We start from the raw sequence: 19222 nt of genomic DNA on the forward strand, positions 1-19222 counted from the left end.
TCCATGACAGAACCAGATTTAACCAATACCTAGCCACAAACCCAGCCCTACAGAAAGTTTGAGAAGGAAAACTCCAACTCAAGGAAGTTGGCTACATCCATAAAAACACAGCCAATAGATGATCTCACAGCAGCAAATCCCAAAGAAGGGAAAAATACATAGAATAATATCACCAACAATGAAAACTAAAATAACAGGAGCTAGCAATCCCTGATCATTAATATCCTTTAAAATAAATAGACTCAACTCACCTATAAAAAGATACAGGCTAACAGATTGGATATAAAAACAGAATCCTTCGTTCTGCTGCATACAAGAAACACACCTTAGTCTCAAATACAGACATCACCTCAGAGTAAAGGGTTGGGAAAATTTTTTCCAATCAAACAAGAAACAAGCTGGTGTAGCTATCCTAATACCTAACAAAATAGACTTCAAACTAAAGTCAATAAAAAGAGAGAGACAAGGACATTTCATATTAGTCACAGGAAAAATCTATCAAGAGGAAATCTCAATACTGAACATCTATGCCCCAAATACAAGGGCACACTTACATGTAAAGCAAACACTTCTAAAGCTTAAATCACACATTAAATCCCACATACTAATTGTGAGAGACTTCAACACCCCGCTCTGACCACTGGAAAGGTCTGTCAGACAGAAAATTAACAGAGAAATAGGAGAACTAACAGGTGTTATGGCTCAAATGGACTTAACGGACATCTATAGAACATTCCATCCAAACAGAAAAGAATATACCTTCTCAGCATCTCATGGAACCTTCTCAAAAATTGACCACATACTAGGTAGCAAAGCAAACCTCAACAGATACAAAAATTGGAATAATCCCATGTACCTTATCGGATCACCATGGCTTAAAGTTAGAATTCTACACCAAAACTAATTCCAGAAAGCCCACAAACACATGGAAATTAAGCACTGCCCACCTGCCTGAATCATCAATGGAAAACTTCCTGAAATACAATGAAAATGACCACACAGCATACCCAAATTTATGGGATACAATGAAAGCAGTGTTAAGAACAAAGTTCATAGAACTAAATACCTACATAAAGAAGCTGGGAAAATCCTACACTAGTGAGTTAACAGAACATTTGAAAACTCTGGAACAAAAAGAAGCAAACTCAGGCAGGAAATAATCAAATTGTGAACTGAAATATACATGATATAAACAAAGAAAATAGTACAAAGAATCAATGAGACAAAGAATTGGTTCTTTGAGAAAATCAACAAAATAGACAAATCTTTATTCAAACTAACCAAAAGGCAGAGAGAATATCCAAATTAACAGAATCAGAGACAAAAAGGAGGTCATAACAACAGACATGGAGGAAATCCAGAAAATCATTAGGTAATATTCCAAAAACCTGTACTCTACAAAATTGGAAAATTAAAGGTAATGAACAATTTTCTGGGTAAATACCACTTACCAAAATTAAATCAAGAACAGATAAGCAAATTAAATAGACCTATAACTGCTAAAGAAATACAGTCATCAAAAGTCTCCCAACCAAAAAAAAAAAAACAAAACAAAACAAAAAAAAAATGCCCAGGGCTTTTTTTCTTCCTCTCTCCCCACTTCTCTGCTTCCCCCATCTCTCTCTCCTCTCCTCTTTCCCTCTCTGTCTCTCTTCCCTCCTCCCTTCCCCCTTCATAACCCCCTGAATAAATATTCAACCTCAAAAAAAAAAAAAAATGCCCAGGACCAGATGGTTTCAATGCAGAATTCTACAAGATTTTTTAAAAGAAAAACTAATACCGATACTCCTCATTATTCCACACAATAAAAATAGGAGGAACATTGCCAACCTCTTTTTTTGAGGCTACAGTTACCCTGATACCAAAACCACACAGAGACATTACTAAGAAAGAGAATAACAGTCCAGTCTCACTCATGAACATTGATGCAAATATATTCAATAAAATACTGGCAAACTGAATCTAAGAACACATCTGAAAAATTGTCCACCATGTCAAGTCAGCTTCATCCCAGAGATGCAGGGATGGTTCAACATATGAAAATCTGTCAGTGTAATCCACCATATAAGCAAACTGAAAAAAAAGAACCATATGATCTTCTCATTAGATGCTAAAAGCCTTTGACAAAATACAACATCCCTTCATGATAAAGGTCTTTGAGAGAGCAGGGATATAAGGGATACCTAAGCATAATAAAGTCAATATTTAACAAGCCAATAGCCAACATCAAACTAAATGAAACTCAAAGTGATCCCACTGAAATCAGGAACAAGACAAGGTTGTCTATTCTCTTCATATCTATTCAATATAGTTCTTGAGGTCCTAGCTAGAGCAATAAGACACCAAAAGGAGATCAAGGGGATACAAATCAGAAAAAAAGTCAAACTCTCACTGTTTGCTGTTGATATGCTGGTTGATATGATAAGCAACCCCAAAAATTCTACCAAGGAACTTCTACAACTCAAACACTTTCAGTAATGTAGCAGGATACAAGATTAACTCAAAAAAAATCAGTTGGTGTAGGAGGTCCTTTTTTCTATGTGTTGCTTGTATTGGTTTAATGAATAAAGAAACTGCCTTGACCTGTTAGGGGCAGAACTTAAGTAGGCTGAGAAGACAACTGAATGCTGGGAGAAAGAAAACAGAGTCAGAGAGCAGCTATGGATCCTCTGCCTGAGACAGATGTCGGTTAGAATTTTACCTGGTAAGCCATTGCCATGTGATTAATAGAAATGGGTTAATTCAAGATGTGAGAGTTAGCCATTAGCTAGAGCTAATGGGCCTAGCAGTCATTTAATTAATACAATTTTTGTTGGTTGTTTCGGGGCTGAGCTAGCTAGGCGGCTGGGATGAACAAGCAGGCCCTCCATGCAACAATCAGTAGCCCTCCTGTCCACAGATGATAAAAGGGCTGGGAAAGAAATCAGAGAATCAACACCCTTCACTATAGCCACAGATAGCATAAAATATCTCAGAGTAACTCTAACCAAACAAGTGGAAGACTTGTATGACAAGAACTTTAAATCTTTGAAGAAAGATGTTAAAGAAGACACTAGAAAATGGAAAGATTTCCCTTGCTCTTGGGTAGGTAGAATTAACATAGTAAAAATGGCACTCTCAGCAAAAGCAATCTACAGATTCAATACAATGCCCAGCAAAATCCCAGCAAAATTCTTCACAGACCTCGAAAGAACAATACTCAACTTCATGTGGAAAAGAAAAAAAAAGGATAGCCAAAACAGTCCTGTACAATAAAGGAATTTCTGTAGGCATCACAATTCCTGGCTTCAAACTCCACTACAGACCTGAAAACAGCCGGGTATTGGCATAAAAACAGACAGGAGGACCAATGGAACTGAATTGAAGACCCAGATATCAATCCATACACCTAAGATCACCTGATTTTTGACAAAAAGGAAAACAATATAAAATGGAAAAAAGAAAGCCTATTCAATAAATGGTGCTGCCATAACTGGATATCAACATATAGAAAAATGAAAATAGATCCATATTTATCGCCATGCACAAAACTCTAGTCTAAATGGATCAAAGACCTCAACATAAAGCCAATCACGTTGAACCTCTTAGAAGAGAGAGTGGGAAGTATACTTGAACACAGGAGACCACTTCCTAAATATAACCCCAGTAGCACAAGACACTTGAGAGGAAAAAAAAATTAATAAATGGGACATCCTGAAACTGAAAAGCTTCTGTACAGCAAAGGACATGATCAGCATGACAAAACGAAGCCTACAGAATGGGAAAAGATTTTCACCAACCCCACATCAGACAAGAGGACTTATCTCCAAAATACACAAAGAACTCAAGAAATTGGTCATCAAAAGAACAAATAATCCAATTTTAAAAAAATGGGGTAGAAACTCAAACAGAGAACTCTCAACAGAGGAATTTAAAATGGGTGTAAGACACTTAAGGAAATGCTCAATATCCTTAGCCATCAAAGAAATGCAAATCAAGTAACTCAAATTTTATCTTACACCTGTAAGAATGGCCAAGATCAAAAACACTGATGACATCTTACGCTGGAGAAGTTGTGGGGTAAAGGGAACAGTCCTCCATTGCTGTTGGGAGTGATAACTGGTACGGCCATTTTGGATATCAGTATGGTGTTTTCTTAGAAAATTAGGACCCAGCAATGCCAGTTTTGGGTATATACCCAAAGGATACTCAATTGTACAAGGATATGTTCTCAACTATGTTCATAGCAGCATTGTTGGTCACAGCCAGAACCTAAATGCCCTTCGATTGAAGAATAGATAAGGAAAAAGTGGTACATTTTACACAATAGATTACTACACAGCAGATTAGATAATGACATCTTGAAATTTGAAAATGGATGGATCTAGAAAACATCATTTTGAGTGAAGTAATCAGAACCAGAAAGACAAATATCATATGTACTCACTCATAAGTGACTTTTAGACATAAAGCAAAGAAGAACCAGCCTACAATTCACAATCCCAGAGAACCTAGACAACAATAAGGACCCTAAGAGAGACATATGGATCTAATCTACATTGGAAGCAGAAAAAGAGATCTCCTGAGTAAATTGGGAGTATGGGGACAATGGGCGAGAGTATAACGGGAGGCAAGAGGATAGAAGGTGAATGGAGAAAAATACATAGTTCAATAAAAAGAATAATTAAAACGAGGATATGAGTCTGGCAGGAGATGCATTGAGGTTGTGGGGAGTGGATATGATCAGAAGGCATTGTACACATATATGAAAACTTAAAAGAATAAATAAAGCATATCATTTAAAATATATTTTAAAAGCAAAACAAAATATATCACTATACTGTAACAGCCTGGGGCCGCATGTGTCCCAGACAGCTATGTGTGGTCCAACACAAAATTTGTAAACTTACATATACACAAAGAACCCTGTTTCCTACCCCTGTATTTGTCACTGTAGCTAGGAAATGGAACCAACCTAGTCGAACAGATGCATGGATAATGAAAGTATGTTACAGATATAATGTAGAATATTATTCAACTCTAAAGAAAAGGGAAATCACAAAATTTGCAGGAAAATGCGTAGACTTATCTAATATTAAACATGATCAGCCAATCAGAAAAAAACAGCACATTTTCCCTCTTGTTAATTTTTGAGCATGAACTTTGAATATGACAGCATCATGTCACAAATTCAGGGTAGACATATCTGGTTGGCACATTTACTTTTGCTTTGGATTAAAAGTCTTTTATAAAAATTTAAGTTTGCTTAACCTGCAATCTAAATGTTGGTTGAACCATTGGAAGAAGACGTTAGTCTCAAGGAGTCTAGAAAAGCATTGCTTTGTTTTGTTTCATCAAATGGTTATTCATTGATTAATATTTGATGAATTGAGAAAATAACAGTGGGAACAAGAGCTCTACTGGGAAACTCATTAGTTAAGCAGTATTTTAATATTAGGTACGGTGTAATAAGTTATTCAAGTTTTATGTCACCTTTATTTTGCCGCCCCACCCACTGGTGTTAGGTGTCAAACCAGAGTACTTGTGTGTGCTGGGCAATCACTCTGCCACTGAAATATAGCCCCATCTCAAGTTACTCATCCCTATATATTTTATAATCATACCTAATTCAGATTCCACTGGGTTAGGTAAAAGAATGTCAAAGTAAAGGTCAATTAAACAGTAGCTTTTATAGCTTCTTTATCTCATCTGTAAACTTTAACACTGACTTGTGGTACATTTCTGCTTTTGTCATGCTTGACATGGTAGTCCCAGTTCACTGAGTTAGTGTCTGCTTGTGCCGCTAGTACCTGCTCACTTATGGTATCTCAGTGGTTAAGAGTGCCTGTTACTCTTCCAGAAGACCTGGGTTCAGTTCCCAGAACACACATGGCAAACCAAAACAGTCTGTAACTCCAGTTCCAGGAGATCCAATGCTCCTGGCCTTTGAGGGCACCTGACATGCACACGGTGTGTATACATCCATGGTAACAAAACACATGCATAAGATAAGATAAATCCAAAAAAAAGCAAGTACCTTGAGAATTATCTGTGTGTGCTGGTTTTCTTGGTTTTGCATATTTCTGTTGTATTGTTGGGGTTTGAACCCAGGGCCCTTCTGTATGTATTAAACAAACACTCTAACTAAGCTGTATCCATAGCCCCTTGCCCCCCGTTTTCTAGATTTTAGTGCTAAACAGAGTAGCATAAAGTTGGACAAAGGCTTAAAAATAAGAGATTCCAGACCCACAATGAGGTTGTACAGCAGGTAAAGGCACTTGTACAGAGCCTTACGTGGACTCATTGCCACCATCCATCATGACTTCAGAGGTTGTCCTCTGACTTCTACATGAAGTTCATGATGTGAGTGCCCCCCAAAAAGGAATGAGTGCCTAAATAAATGGGAGAATGTAATTTAAAAAGTAAGAGATTTCTCTTCAGAGTTTTTTGTTTTGCTTTGTTTTTTGAGACAGGGTTTCTCTGTAGGCTTTGGAGCCTGTCCTGAAACTAGCTCTTGTAGTCCAGGTTGGCCTCAAATTTACAGAGATCCACCTGCCTCTGCCTCCGCCTCCCATATGCTGGGATTAAAGGCGTGGGACACCACCACCCGGATCTCTTCAGAGTTTGCAGATAGGCTGCTCTAATAGGAAGAAGGGTGGCTCTAAACAGTCTAGGTGTAAATCCTAAGGCACACATTCCAAAGTGTGGCTCTCATTGAATCCAAGTGTATTTTGTGGCATTCCCTAGCCATTCTTATGATAAAACCTCATTAAAGGAGTAACAGTTTTCTAACTTTACCCTTGTGTTTGCATATCCTCAATGGTTGATGTTACTAAACTTCCCACAAGATGGCAGACCAGACCCCCTTTTCACATGCTAGATGTCAACCAGCTTTTAAAACACCTTGCTCATGCCCTTGATTACTCTTCAAACCTTTTTCTGTTGTTTTAGATGGGCAGTATCCAACCGAGAAATGCTCATAGCCCAGAACAGCTCCTTGGAGTTTAAGCTACATCGACTGTACTTCATTAGCTTGTTAATGGGTGGAACTACAAATCAGCGGGAAGCCTTACAGTATGCGAAAAATTTCCAGCCATTTGCTCTAAATCATCAAAAAGGTGAGTCTGGAGTCAGACCTGTTTTCCTTTGTACTTTGGGAAGGGAGCCTGCACAGGGTAGGGAGAGCACAAGGAGACAGTACTGAGACAGTCTCTCAGTAGTCCAAGCTGGTCTCACACTGATTCTCCTGTGTCAGCCTCCAGAATGCTGGGAATACAGAGGAGTGCCACCAGCAAGGCTTAAGTCAAGAGATTTTTAATGTTTGGAAGGAGCCAGTAGCCACCAGATGTGTCTGCCATACACATTTGCTAATGAATAAAATTGTTGGGATAACTGGTAATGCAAACATTGCACACTGACACTAGAGCAGCAGTACAGCATTGAAGCCAGAGACATTGCAGAGTGGGGGATTCCTTAATGTAAGGACACTGGCGAGACCAAGGTGTGGCATGCTCCTCGGACACTCCTGTGTCACCACGTGTTGCTCTCACGTGTCAGTGTGATGAGTATGGCTACTTCATCCCCAAACGTGTGTGATGGTGTAAGACTAGGAATTCCCAATTCAGCATTTCCACTGCTTCCTTTTTCTCATCCTCTCTTACTGTGTCCTTAGTTTTAGGGGAGGGACTTGGCAACCAAGATTAGGGACCAGCATGTTTGCATTATTTTAGGATATGCTACATGGGCTGGAGATGTTCTTAACTTTCCCAGCCGATTGTTGACAAGTATATGCTATTTCAGACACGACTGTGTATTCCTCCACTGTGCTGATGCTTTTTCTTTTAGACATTCAGGTATTGATGGGAAGCCTCGTGTACCTGAGACAAGGGATTGAGAATTCACCATATGTTCACCTACTTGATGCAAATCAGTGGGCTGACATCTGTGACATCTTTACACGGGATGCTTGTGCCCTCCTGGGGCTCTCTGTGGAGTCTCCTCTCAGTGTCAGGTGCAGTAATGGCCCTGCTTGCTCTGAAATGGGCACTGTATTGGGCATCTTTTCTTGTTGCCTTTATGATTAAACAAGTAGACAAGTAGATTGTGTTGTCTTTCTGCAGAAGGGTACAGTGCTTGCCATAGTTGGCAGTGACACAGTTTTAAGGCAGCTGCTCTCCAAGTGTGTTCTGGAAGCCAGTGTAGTCCAGAACCCTTTTCCCACTGCTGACCTTTGCACAGATGAGGGTCTGTCTTGTGGGGCTGTTGACACCAGCCCGTCCTTACTACTCTGCTGACTGCCTAGGAAATGCTCTTTAGCTCTGCAGTGCCTTGGGTAGGCAGTAAATACTTGGTTTAAGTTGACATTTGTATCTACGTTTTTTAGTATTCTGTGTGACACAATAGCACATTTGTATAAAACACTTAGTTTCATGCTTCAGGGTGATTATTGAGACAAAATACCTGTATATTGAGTTATGAATTGTCTTGTTACAAAATATGGTTTTTGTTGTAGCATATTACTTTAACAATGTAAAGACATGTTACATTTGTGCTGCATGTTTAACTATGTAAGGATGTGTTACATTTGTTTCTCCTTGCCTACCTAAGGTACCTGGTTGATCTAATTAAAAGCTGAGCAGCCATAGCTATGCAGTAGATAGGCAGAGAGGATCAGTAGGAGGTGGAATCTCTAGGTTTAAGAGAGAAGAGAGAACAAGGTTGAAAAAGAGGGAGATGTGCAGGGGTAGCCAGGCTCACAGACACGGAGGAAGCAGTGACAGTAGGACATAGAGAATGAAAGAAAGGTAAGAAAGCCCGAGGCAAAAGGTAGATGAATAGAAACGGGTTACAGTGAGTTACAGGAGTTAGTGGGACAGCCATACATGAGCTAAGGGCAAGCATTCATAACTGATAAATAAGTCTCCATGTCATGATTTGGGAGCTGCTTGGTAGCCCAAAAGAAAGCCTGCTATAGTTTTTACTTGGAATAATTTGCAACTGGCATGCCAATATAGTATGTTTATTATGATTTTTAAAAATTGGTATGTTTTAATTTCTAACATTTAAGTGATGTCATCCACAAAACCAAAACCACAGTTATTTACATTCTGGATTTTACAGCTATTTTTCCAGTGAATGAAGTAAGCTTGTCACATTAAAGGAAGCAAGTGATGCCACATGTGTTTATCTTTTGACACAGTGATGAAGGTTAAGTTGCGAGTGTGGTGACGGACTTGTAAAGACTTTTCTGATGAGTTTGGTGATATGATTGTAGTTTTTTTTATGTTGTACACTGGAGGGAAAACTGGAAGGTTTAATTTGTATAACTTTACAGAATCATACTTACAGAGACAGGCTCAGAAGTGTGAGGGCACGAGCCACCGTGATGGGAGGCACATCAGCACTTCATTCTTGTACTTCCCTCCTTTGAGCTGATGGGGTTGATGATTCTTAGAATGGCGGCCCCTCCCTTTCAGCACCAAGTGCCAGAGCTGCCTCTCTTTTGATAGGGTGGAACCAGTTATTCTTTTTTTTTTTCTAGTTGCTGGGGAATTAAATGAAAATTAAACTATCCAATCAGAAGACAATTTTGCTTTTTTTTTCTTTCAATTTCTCCCATTCTAGTTAGGCTTTTGGTAGCCCTAGGGTTTTATGTTTTGTTTGTAAAGGGGATTTTTTTTTTTGTTCCAATAACTACAGGAAATATAACTGAGGGCTAGGAGCAGGAGGATGAGGGAGAAAATGAGTTTATTTTTCTTTTAGAGGAAAAAGTTGCCAGGGTCTGTGCTTTGGGGGTTGGCACCTTTGGGGATTGGCACTGATGCTTACTCTTTTGCCCTCAGCTTCTCAGCAGGTTGTGTGGCACTGCCCGCACTAATTAACATCAAAGCTGTGATTGAGCAGAGACAGTGTACTGGAGTTTGGAACCAGAAAGACGAATTACCTGTGAGTTCCATTGACAATTTATTTACCCTTCCCTCCTTAGAAGATGGGCGTTTTAAGATTTAAAAGTGGTCATCATGCCATTTCATCAGGGAACACTATTGTAGCCATTCAGCAGGTTTGTTTTTGTTTATTTAAATGCATGTAATATGGGTGATAAATATGGTTGGGAATATAGCTTTGGATCCAGCACCACTCTCAAAAGGAAACAAATCAGTTAACTAATTAAAATTAAACTAGGCATGAGGGAGTAATGATAGACACTAATTCCAGCACTCAGGAGGCACAGAGGTAGACAGATCTTTGAGTTTGAGTCCAGTCTGGCCCACATAATGAGTTCCAAGGCAGCCAGGGCATCACAGTTGAGGCCCCGTCTCAACAACAACAAAAGCCAAAATAAGAAAACAGGTATGTAGGACATACATCTTTTGGAGACACTGGAGGAGTGCATCCAAAATTTTGACTTCAAGTTTCAGTTGCAAGCTGATGAACGCAGTTCAGGAAAGTTGTGTTTTCTAGTAAGCTCACTTATGGGCAGCAGTTTATCTGTAAAAAGAGGGCCCCTTCTCTTTATGGGCTACTGAAGCCTAGAGGTGGCAGGCACACTGTGGCTGCCATAGTGGTTATGATGCGAGGCTTAGAGTTTATTGTATGTGTTTCCTCTGGCAGAGGACACTAAGACTTTAACTTAAAATCACCATTTCTGACACAGTTGTGGCCAGACCCTGGAGGACTGAATTAAGCCTTTGGCGTTGGCTTCTTCTTTGCCACACCCGCACATAGGTTTGTCTGCAGTTGCTTTGTCCTTCCAGCTGTAAGCCTGTCAGTTGTTGCATCAACTTTTAAGAGCTTGTTGAAGATGGTTTGTGATTGAAGGCACAGGTGTCCTCCCAGTGCTCCTGCTGCTGCTGCTGCTGCTGCTGGAACAAAGGGAAAAAACTCAATGCCCTGAGAAGGTTCCCAGCACTGGCAGTTTTATGGTCATGCTGTGAGCATCTTTGAGACTTGCACACTGAAGTAGAGCAACCAGTAGGATCCCAACTGAAAGTGTGCACTTGGGGCTAGGGAAGCAACAGGAGGTAGTGGCTGGTAATCTTTCCTCATGATGGCTTTGATGTACTTTGTCCTCTTTTTTCTTTTTTAAAGATGTTCTTACTGTGTGTCAAGTTTAGGATTCCTCTGATCCTCCTGGGTACTGGGTTTATAGGTCTCTTCTACCATTTTTGTAGTGCTGTAGTTTGGACTCAGGTCCCTGTGAATACTAGACTCCATCCCCTACCCATTGTCGGTTTTTCCTTAAAGAACTTTATTAATAGGTCTATTTTATTTTTGTTTATTTTTTGAGTCAGTGTGTCTCTGTGTCCATGGCTGGCATGGAACTCAAACTCAAATCCCCTTTCTCTGCTGGGATTAGATATGTGCCACCACACCTGGCAGTAATGAACGTTTAGAATGGTAACTATTACAGTGAGAAGGAAGGGAAACTGTGGATATTGGTGTGAAACAGCTGCTCTGCTAGATGACTTCAAGCTTTCATATGATTTGATATGTTTGTGGCAAAAACGTAATGGTGATACCATACAATGAGTTTTAATATACAAATCACAAAAGATCCTGTTGAGATTTAGCTTAAGCTGGTACTGGTGGTACAAGCCTGTACTTCCAGGTACTTTGGAAGCTGAGGCAGGGGTATTTCAAGTTCAAGGCCTGCTTAGACAACTTACTGAGATCCTATCTCAAGAATTAAAAAAAAAAAAAAAGGCATGTGCATAAGGTACGGGACGAGGGGTAGGGTGAAGTGCTGGCTTAGAGCTGCCTGTCCATGTGCAGAGCCCTGCATTGGATTTCCCACCACTTCAACAACAACAACCAAAAAAAAAAAGGAAAAGAAAAGGGGGGAAGGATAGACAAAACTTGCCTCTCCTCCCTGTTTCAGATTTTCTCTGAACCGCTTCCCACAGTTTGCATAGGAAGCTCAGATCTGAGGCTCACACAGAGGACAGCTGAACATAGACTGCCCTTGGAGGGGTTGTGGCGCTGTATTTATCACCTCACTTAGTGCTGTCTGCAGAACAGTCAGGGTATGGCAAGCCTGTGGTTACATTCTGATAAATTTTCAAGGTGTTTAGTCGAGGGATGTGGCTTAGTGGTTGGTCACTCATGGACCAGGCTCTGAGTGTGCTGCCTGGTACCACTGAAAAATGTTGTTAGCTTCTGAAACATTGTGTTTTATTCCCTAAGACCTCAGAATCTGGTTTACAAAGTAGTAGTGTAGTTTTGCAGACTAGTTTACCTCAACTTAAAAAAAAAAAAAAAAAAAAAAAAGGCTTCCCTTTCTTTGAGACAGTTCCACAGAGTCGCTCCAAACAGACAGGCTTGCTGCACAATAGGTGGTAATGTGGATGGCTTTCAGGGATTAATTAGCCTTTCTGCATTTTCTTTTTCTAACAGATTGAAGTGGACCTTGGTAAAAAGTGCTGGTATCACTCCATATTTGCCTGCCCCATTCTTCGTCAGCAAACAACAGATAACAATCCACCCATGAAATTGGTTTGTGGTCATATTATATCAAGAGATGCCCTAAATAAAATGTTTAATGGTAGCAAGTAAGTGTCTGATTTCGTAAGCATTAAATACATATCTTTTTGCATGAAGATGTAATAAGGATACGTAAATTATGAATTATGTATTTACTTAGTTTTTCATTTGTTTGTTTTTGTTTTTTGAGACAAGGTTTCTTTGTATGCTCTGACTGATCTATAAGATCAGGCCAACATCAAATTCAGATATCTGTTTGCTCCTGCCTCCCAAGTGTTGGCATTAAAGGTGTGCAGCACCATGCTCAGCCCATAACTAGATTCAGAAATTAGTTTCTTAACTATTCATCGAAAGTGGCTCACATCTAATCTGTTTGGTTAGTTTAATCTGCTCAAGGGTTTTGGTGATTGGAGTTATAAATGTAGTCTGATTCCCTCTAAGGTCTGAAGAGTAATGTACTAAATATACCCTTTTCCTTTCTGTGGTTTGCTTTTCCCAGTTAGGGATTTATTTTGGAGTCTTTTTATGTGCTGCAAAAGAGTCATTTGTTATTGTTGTTAAAGTTACCAGAATAGCATGGTATGATTATACATGCTTATAGTCCCAGCATTTGAGTAGCAGAGGCAAGAGGTTCTAGAGAGTTCAAGATCATCTTCAACTACATAGCAAGTTGGAGGGGCCATCCTGAGCTACATGAGATTGTTTCAGCCTATTTCCTGCCTTCACCCCCCAGAAATGTAGGCTACTCTGCAGTATGGGATATAATTATTTAGTTGGCTTCCTATTGAGGAATACAGCGCCAGCATGTGTTCTCCACATGTGATAAATTCCTGCCATTGTGTTCATGGTTCTAAGTACATAGACATTGGTAATTTTTATAGATAATGAGCCCAACTTAAAAAAAAAAAAGTCTCAAAGGTATTCTGGCCTAGGCAGTTATAGAAGTCTTCACTGGTGTTGGTTCTGGACCATGGTAGGCAGACCCTTTCCTGGGAGGGCTCCTGCTTGAAAGAAACTGTTTTTTCTGCCCTTCCCAGACCACACAGATCACAGTGCAGATCACAGGTGACCTGCAGTGTTCTTTGTCACTGATGGCTGTGTGGGCTCTTCCTGGTGCAGGCTTGGCAGCTCACAACATATCTGCTGTCCTTGAATAGATTATACGGTTCACACATTTGAAATTCAGTTAGGGGCAGGTGCAATGTGAACCTTGGTGGGCTTAGGTTAGATTTACTTCTGAAATTAAGGAATCAGTTTTCAGAAAATTATCTTTGTTTCACCTACAAAACAATTTTCCCCCAGTTACTAAGTATTGAAGAGGCTTTCAGGTGAAAATCTGACTGAGGTTTATTTTCCGTGACCCTTCAAAGTGTGGCTGGCAGTTACATCAAGGGGGCGTAATTAATTCTCCAGGCAAAATCAACATATAAGCTGTGCTTCTGCACATGTGGTACCTAAGTGCTCGGTGCTGACCTTGTTCCTTGACTCATTCTTTTCTCTTTTATGTTTAGATTAAAATGTCCATATTGCCCAATGGAACAAAGTCCAGGAGATGCCAAACAGATATTTTTCTGAAGAAATGAGTTTGTTTGCAATTTGTAAGTGAAACTGAATTATGGGTACATTCGAGACGAGCGATCTATTGACTGCAGCTATCCAAGGACTGCCGGGTTTATAAGCTGTGCTCCAGAAGCTACTGACACGCTAGTGTGCACGAGGACGTGCTCCAGATGGTGTTCCATAGGGCTTTTATCACTCTTGGTCTCCGTTTCTGATCAAGTAAACACACCAGCAGTTGCCATTCAGTGCAGGTTTTGTACTTACTATATGGTGATTTTGTTACTTAAAAGCAGAAACAGAAGTTGACCTTCCTGACTTGTGTTTAATATTCCTGCTTTTACTTCTGTCATTTTCTTGATAATTGTAAGCTTGAGCGTGTTTGTGGAAGAACTTTTTTTCTTGTTATATATACATAATTAAATGAATATTCTTCATAGGAGTTTGACAAAGTGAATTGTGTTTATACAACGAATTTGCTTTTTTGTTTTATCTTTCTTTTTGGCTTAAGGAAGAAAGCTGTGATAAATTCCAGATTTGTGTTGCTTTTTGATGTTTTTCTCTGCTCTAGCTCTTGCTTCAAAGTCAGCACGCTTGCATTTGAGTTCTGTCTGTAGCCCCAGCAGGCTTCCTGTTTAAAATCCCATCATGAATTTAGCCGGCAGATGTGAGAATGAAAGGGATATTACTGGTTCTTTGCTTTTATTACCAAGAGGTGCTTTTTTAAAAGTATATTTAATAAATGGAATTCTGAAGTAAGGGTGTTACTAAGTTGATACATGTTCTCTCGGTCTTAGCACCCTGTCCTTTGAAGTCTGCCTTCAAGTCTTGGCTGGGTATCACATTAGTTGTTTCTCACAGACACACAGTGTTGTGCATGTGGTTATAAATATGTGCACCAGCATCAAACATTGTGTATGTGGAAGGGGAAAAGCATGTTCCAGTTCTAAATGCAGTTGCCAGATTCATCACTTCAGGTCATTAAGGGTAGACGCTAGCACCTTCTGTACTGTGGCCACATTGTTCTATGTTGGATTAGATATTGTTCATGCCTCTATCCTGCAGCGTCTTCTTGAGTTGACTGTGGACCTGTATAGTAATCAAATGGCTACAGATAATTTCTTTTGTAAGGTGTCTTCATTTAATGCACTCCCCAGAAAGAGCCTTGCATAATAGTTACTCTCTGTATGAAGAACTACATGGCAAAGACTTCTGTGGACGTAATTCTGACTTAAACCCATGAAATACTTCACCTTCAGAAGAGTGCTGTGTGAAAGTCACCAAATAGTCTACAACTTTGTTTCATCTGACGTAGATCTGAACATCAACATAGGAGTACTTTCATGAGAAAATGAGGAAGTTGTAAACACAGAAGCAAAGAGAAACGTGACTCTTCCTATTTTAAACTACAGATGGACTCGATTTAAGGGAACGGGGATAACAGCTTTGGTGCTAAGTTAATTAGAAATTGCTGGCATTCACAGTGGTGTACTAGCCTGGATGGTTTGCTGAAATGTTTACCTGGGAGAGCTGGCATTTGCTTGTGAAGGGAAAGAATAATACTCAGAAAAGCTCTGTGGAATGACCATGTGGTCAGTTTCATGTTGATGGCTCCTGTGAGCTGTCTTGGTTAGCCGGGATCATGATTGGCCCAGCTCAGAGTGCATGCTTTGTTCAAACTCAGCCTGGTTCACATGACTTCTGCTTCATTGTGGGATGCTCTGTAAAGTCCCCCACATCCCATGAAGCAGTGAAAGAGGAGCAGAGATGCCTCTGAACTGCAGGAGAAAAGGCATAGTGCCAGGCAGTATCCTGTTGAGGGTGTAAACTCGTTTACTATAGGTAAGTTTTCCTTTGAATTAAATCCTAGAGTGTCAGACTTTTTTTTTTTTTTTTAATAACTGTTATTCCTAAGCCAAATTTAGTTTTTAGGGTTTCCCCTCCATAACTTATTCTTACCTTCCAACTTCAAACATCTATATGACATTTAGACTTCACATAAAGTTTGTGTGATACAGACATGTTCTTGAAGCTGGTGGCAAATCCTTTTTGGAAGCAAGACCCTTCAAATAGTTGGCTCAGGCCATTTTAAGGACACAGGCTCTGCCTGATCCTCCTGGTGCTATGAGTCACATTGGCAGTTTCTTGTGAAGCTCATGAAACTTTAAAGAATGAGTTTAGCAAGTGTTTGGTCTTACAGCTTCCTCAGTAAGGTCTTATAGCCCCAGTGGTCAAGGGCCAAGAATAGAAACTTGATTTGACGTTTTACCATGAAAATTAGGTTCTATGCTCTTCTTTACCTGAGTGAACTTTTAATCTGTGAGAGACTGACTGCAGCAGAGGTGGATTTGAAGAAGCCAGACCTTGACCAAAGATGCTGAAGTACAACATTAGGACCTTTCTACTCTAGAACCTCCTTCACAGTTGTGTAAGACCATGCCGTCACTGATGCCATGCTCATGCTAGCATGGAGGAGGATGCCGTCTGTCTCTTTCAGCCTCTTATTAGAGAAGGTTACGCTAGAGGCAACGATTGCCAGTCACATGGCTAACAGGCATTGGAAACAGCCGTAGCTTCTTTGAGAGCCATTTCCTTTCCCAGTAGTGGACCAAGGCCGCCATGGGACTCTGCTGAACCAATAAAACTGTCCTAACAAATGTTCAGATTCTGGTGTAGCCAGAGCTTCTCCTCAGCGGCTGAAGTTGTCATTTCCTCTTTTCTTTTGTGTGATCATCACAGATGTCATTTCTGTTCAGTGATGATTATAGAGACTTTTAATACATAAATGAACGGGTATTGGTGCCTCTTTATTTTTAAAAAATTGAAGAAAAAGAGCCACCTCATATTCAGAGAGTATGTGTTTTGTGTGTTAGCATTTAATTGAAAATAAGTAAGGGAGTAAAATTTTCGTTTTACTTTTTCCACAGCAGCTAATGTGTAGGGAGACATTAAACCCACACCAAATCATGTGGGGATGGGGATCCCCCAGTCGTCCTCTCCAGATAGCCAGTCCCATAGACTGTGCAGCTCAGACTCATTTTTATGCTGTGTATTGTTTCCACCTCAGTGATGGCAGCCTTTAGGACAGTGTCAAAAGCCAAGGGCTCTTGGATTATCTGCACAGTTCCAGCTGCTGGTAGACTCCACAAGCCCTCTGGTCCCCAGCCCAGCCTCTCATTAAGTAGACTGACAGCAGTGCTGTCCACCGACTCAGGTTATCTTCAGGGAAGGTGTGGAGATGTAGCTTGTACAGCTCGTCCCTAGGATGTGTATGGTGAAGACAAACCAAATACTTTCACCATTGAACTGTCTGTACATTATCTTACAATAGAATACTGTGGTCTTGGGGAACACAGAGAGGGAATATGTAGCAAGGATGGTGTTTCATAAGCCTGCAGCTGACAGGTTATATGTGGTACTGCAGTGTTCACCATAAGCAGATACAAGCTTCATTAACTTTCCATTCTGAATTACAATTGAGTAGATACCAAAAACAGAGTGGCAAATGTATTTTAGTAGCAGATGAGGCAGTTAGTTTTAGGGCGAATTTTCCGCTGTTGATTTTACTTCAAGATGTAGCAAGAGAAAAGTTTTTAAGGCATTTTAAAGGTGTAGCAGGCATATGCTTCATTTATTTCCAAAGAGGAAAAAGCAGCTAGACTCATAGCACGTGCTTCGCTCCATGGTATGGGTGGATACCTACACTTTCTAGTAGCCGACTTAAGCCACTCCCAGCCAGGCAGGTGTGGGCTTCTGTAGGATTTAGTGCCTGAACATTTCTTTTGGGAAGGGGCTGGAGTGAATGTCCTGGGATGGGAGGGAAGCAGAAGGACACAGGAGTGCGAATGAGTGTGCATGTGTGGAAATTCCCCATCACCCCAAAAGCTAGCAAGCAACCGCTGTTGGCCCTGTTTCATTCACGACCGCAGCGTGCATGTACTTCACCATGTTTTCTAACCCACACTAAGAACTCATCAGATCATCTTGCTCAGATGGCTCAGGATTGTATTTCTTTGGCTTACCCCGTGCTCCTGGGTTCTATAGTGTTTCTATAATTATGAATAGTGTTGCACTGTAATCTATCATATAGAGCTATATGTATGGAAATTTTTGATCAGTTTTTTAAGAGATGTATCCTGTTTGCAAAGGCACAATAAAATTGCATCTTCTAGATTATAGGCAATAAAGGTAACAATAAACCTTACTTAAATCATACTGATACTCTCTGCCTATTTGATTTGGGGGGGGAAGTTAACATATCCAGTAGTTTCAGGGATCTCATTTTAACTTAAAAATTCTGATATATTTAATTTATAAATTTCGGACTGATACAATAGAGTTTGGAAAACTATTAAGAAATGCTTTGTTAATGTGTGTATTCCTATGTAAAACATATGGCTTCTCCTGTGTATATTTTTTAAGATTAAAGAATTGCACATTTAAAAAGTGTTTGTGGAACCAGTCTGTGAACTCGCCAGGTGACGAGTCCGGGTGGGATGTGGAGGTGCTCATTGTGAGAGGAGAAAGTCCCTGTCAGCATCTCATCACCAGCAGTGTGGGAAGAAGAGGGGACTCTGTGTTTCCAAATTTGGGGGTAAGTGGGATGCATCTCAGCACTGCTGGGTAAGAACAGAGGCTGAATTGTCTAACCTCAACACGAAACACGATCATCTGTAGCGAACAAGAACCTGTGTTCCTTTTTCTAGTTTTTAAAGAGATTGAGATTGTTACCAGGGAAAAATCTTGTCTCATGAAATAACCTGAAAGAGCCCCTAGAGTCAGCCCGAGTGTTGGACAGTCTTTCAGAGCAGAATCTTGCACCATAGTTTGGTTTTCCTTGGTGTCTGTCCTAGTTGGTTTTCTGTTATAAACACCATGGCCGAAAGCAACTTGCCCATAAGCCACTCTGTTGGAGGCAGTTCCTTGATTGGGGTTTCTTCTTCACATTGATAGAACTAGTACAGAATCACTGAGGAAAGAGCCCTAAATAAGCACTACCTTTAGTTGACTTAAACATTGCTAATTGGGGGTGGTGTTACATGTCTAAGTAATATTAGCAGCTTCCAACTCTGTAGATAATACCTTTGCCACATTATAGTAACAGTTGCTACCTTGGGTGAAGGGCATGACTGCCAGAAACAGTCGCTGCACTTGGACCTGCTGATGTCTGATGCCGATGAAGTTGCTGAAAATGCTTGACATCTCT

At 40.2% G+C, this 19222-nt stretch overlaps 1 protein-coding gene across 1 annotated transcript in view; it reads left to right on the plus strand.

Annotated features, from left to right (window-relative positions):
• Positions 1-18231, plus strand: part of Rmnd5a (required for meiotic nuclear division 5 homolog A) — a 67251-nt gene extending 49020 nt beyond the window's left edge. Inside the window, exons 5-9 of the mRNA XM_038318560.1 lie at positions 6931-7097; positions 7825-7990; positions 9822-9924; positions 12373-12527; positions 13971-18231. Of these exons, the coding sequence (XP_038174488.1) occupies positions 6931-7097; positions 7825-7990; positions 9822-9924; positions 12373-12527; positions 13971-14034 (655 nt within the window). The 3' untranslated portion in view covers positions 14035-18231. The remainder of the gene's footprint in view (positions 1-6930; positions 7098-7824; positions 7991-9821; positions 9925-12372; positions 12528-13970) is intronic.
• The last annotated feature ends 991 nt before the right edge of the window (positions 18232-19222 follow it).

This window comes from Arvicola amphibius, chromosome 2, assembly GCF_903992535.2.
Source record: "Arvicola amphibius chromosome 2, mArvAmp1.2, whole genome shotgun sequence".
NCBI classification, from domain to species: domain Eukaryota; kingdom Metazoa; phylum Chordata; class Mammalia; order Rodentia; family Cricetidae; genus Arvicola; species Arvicola amphibius.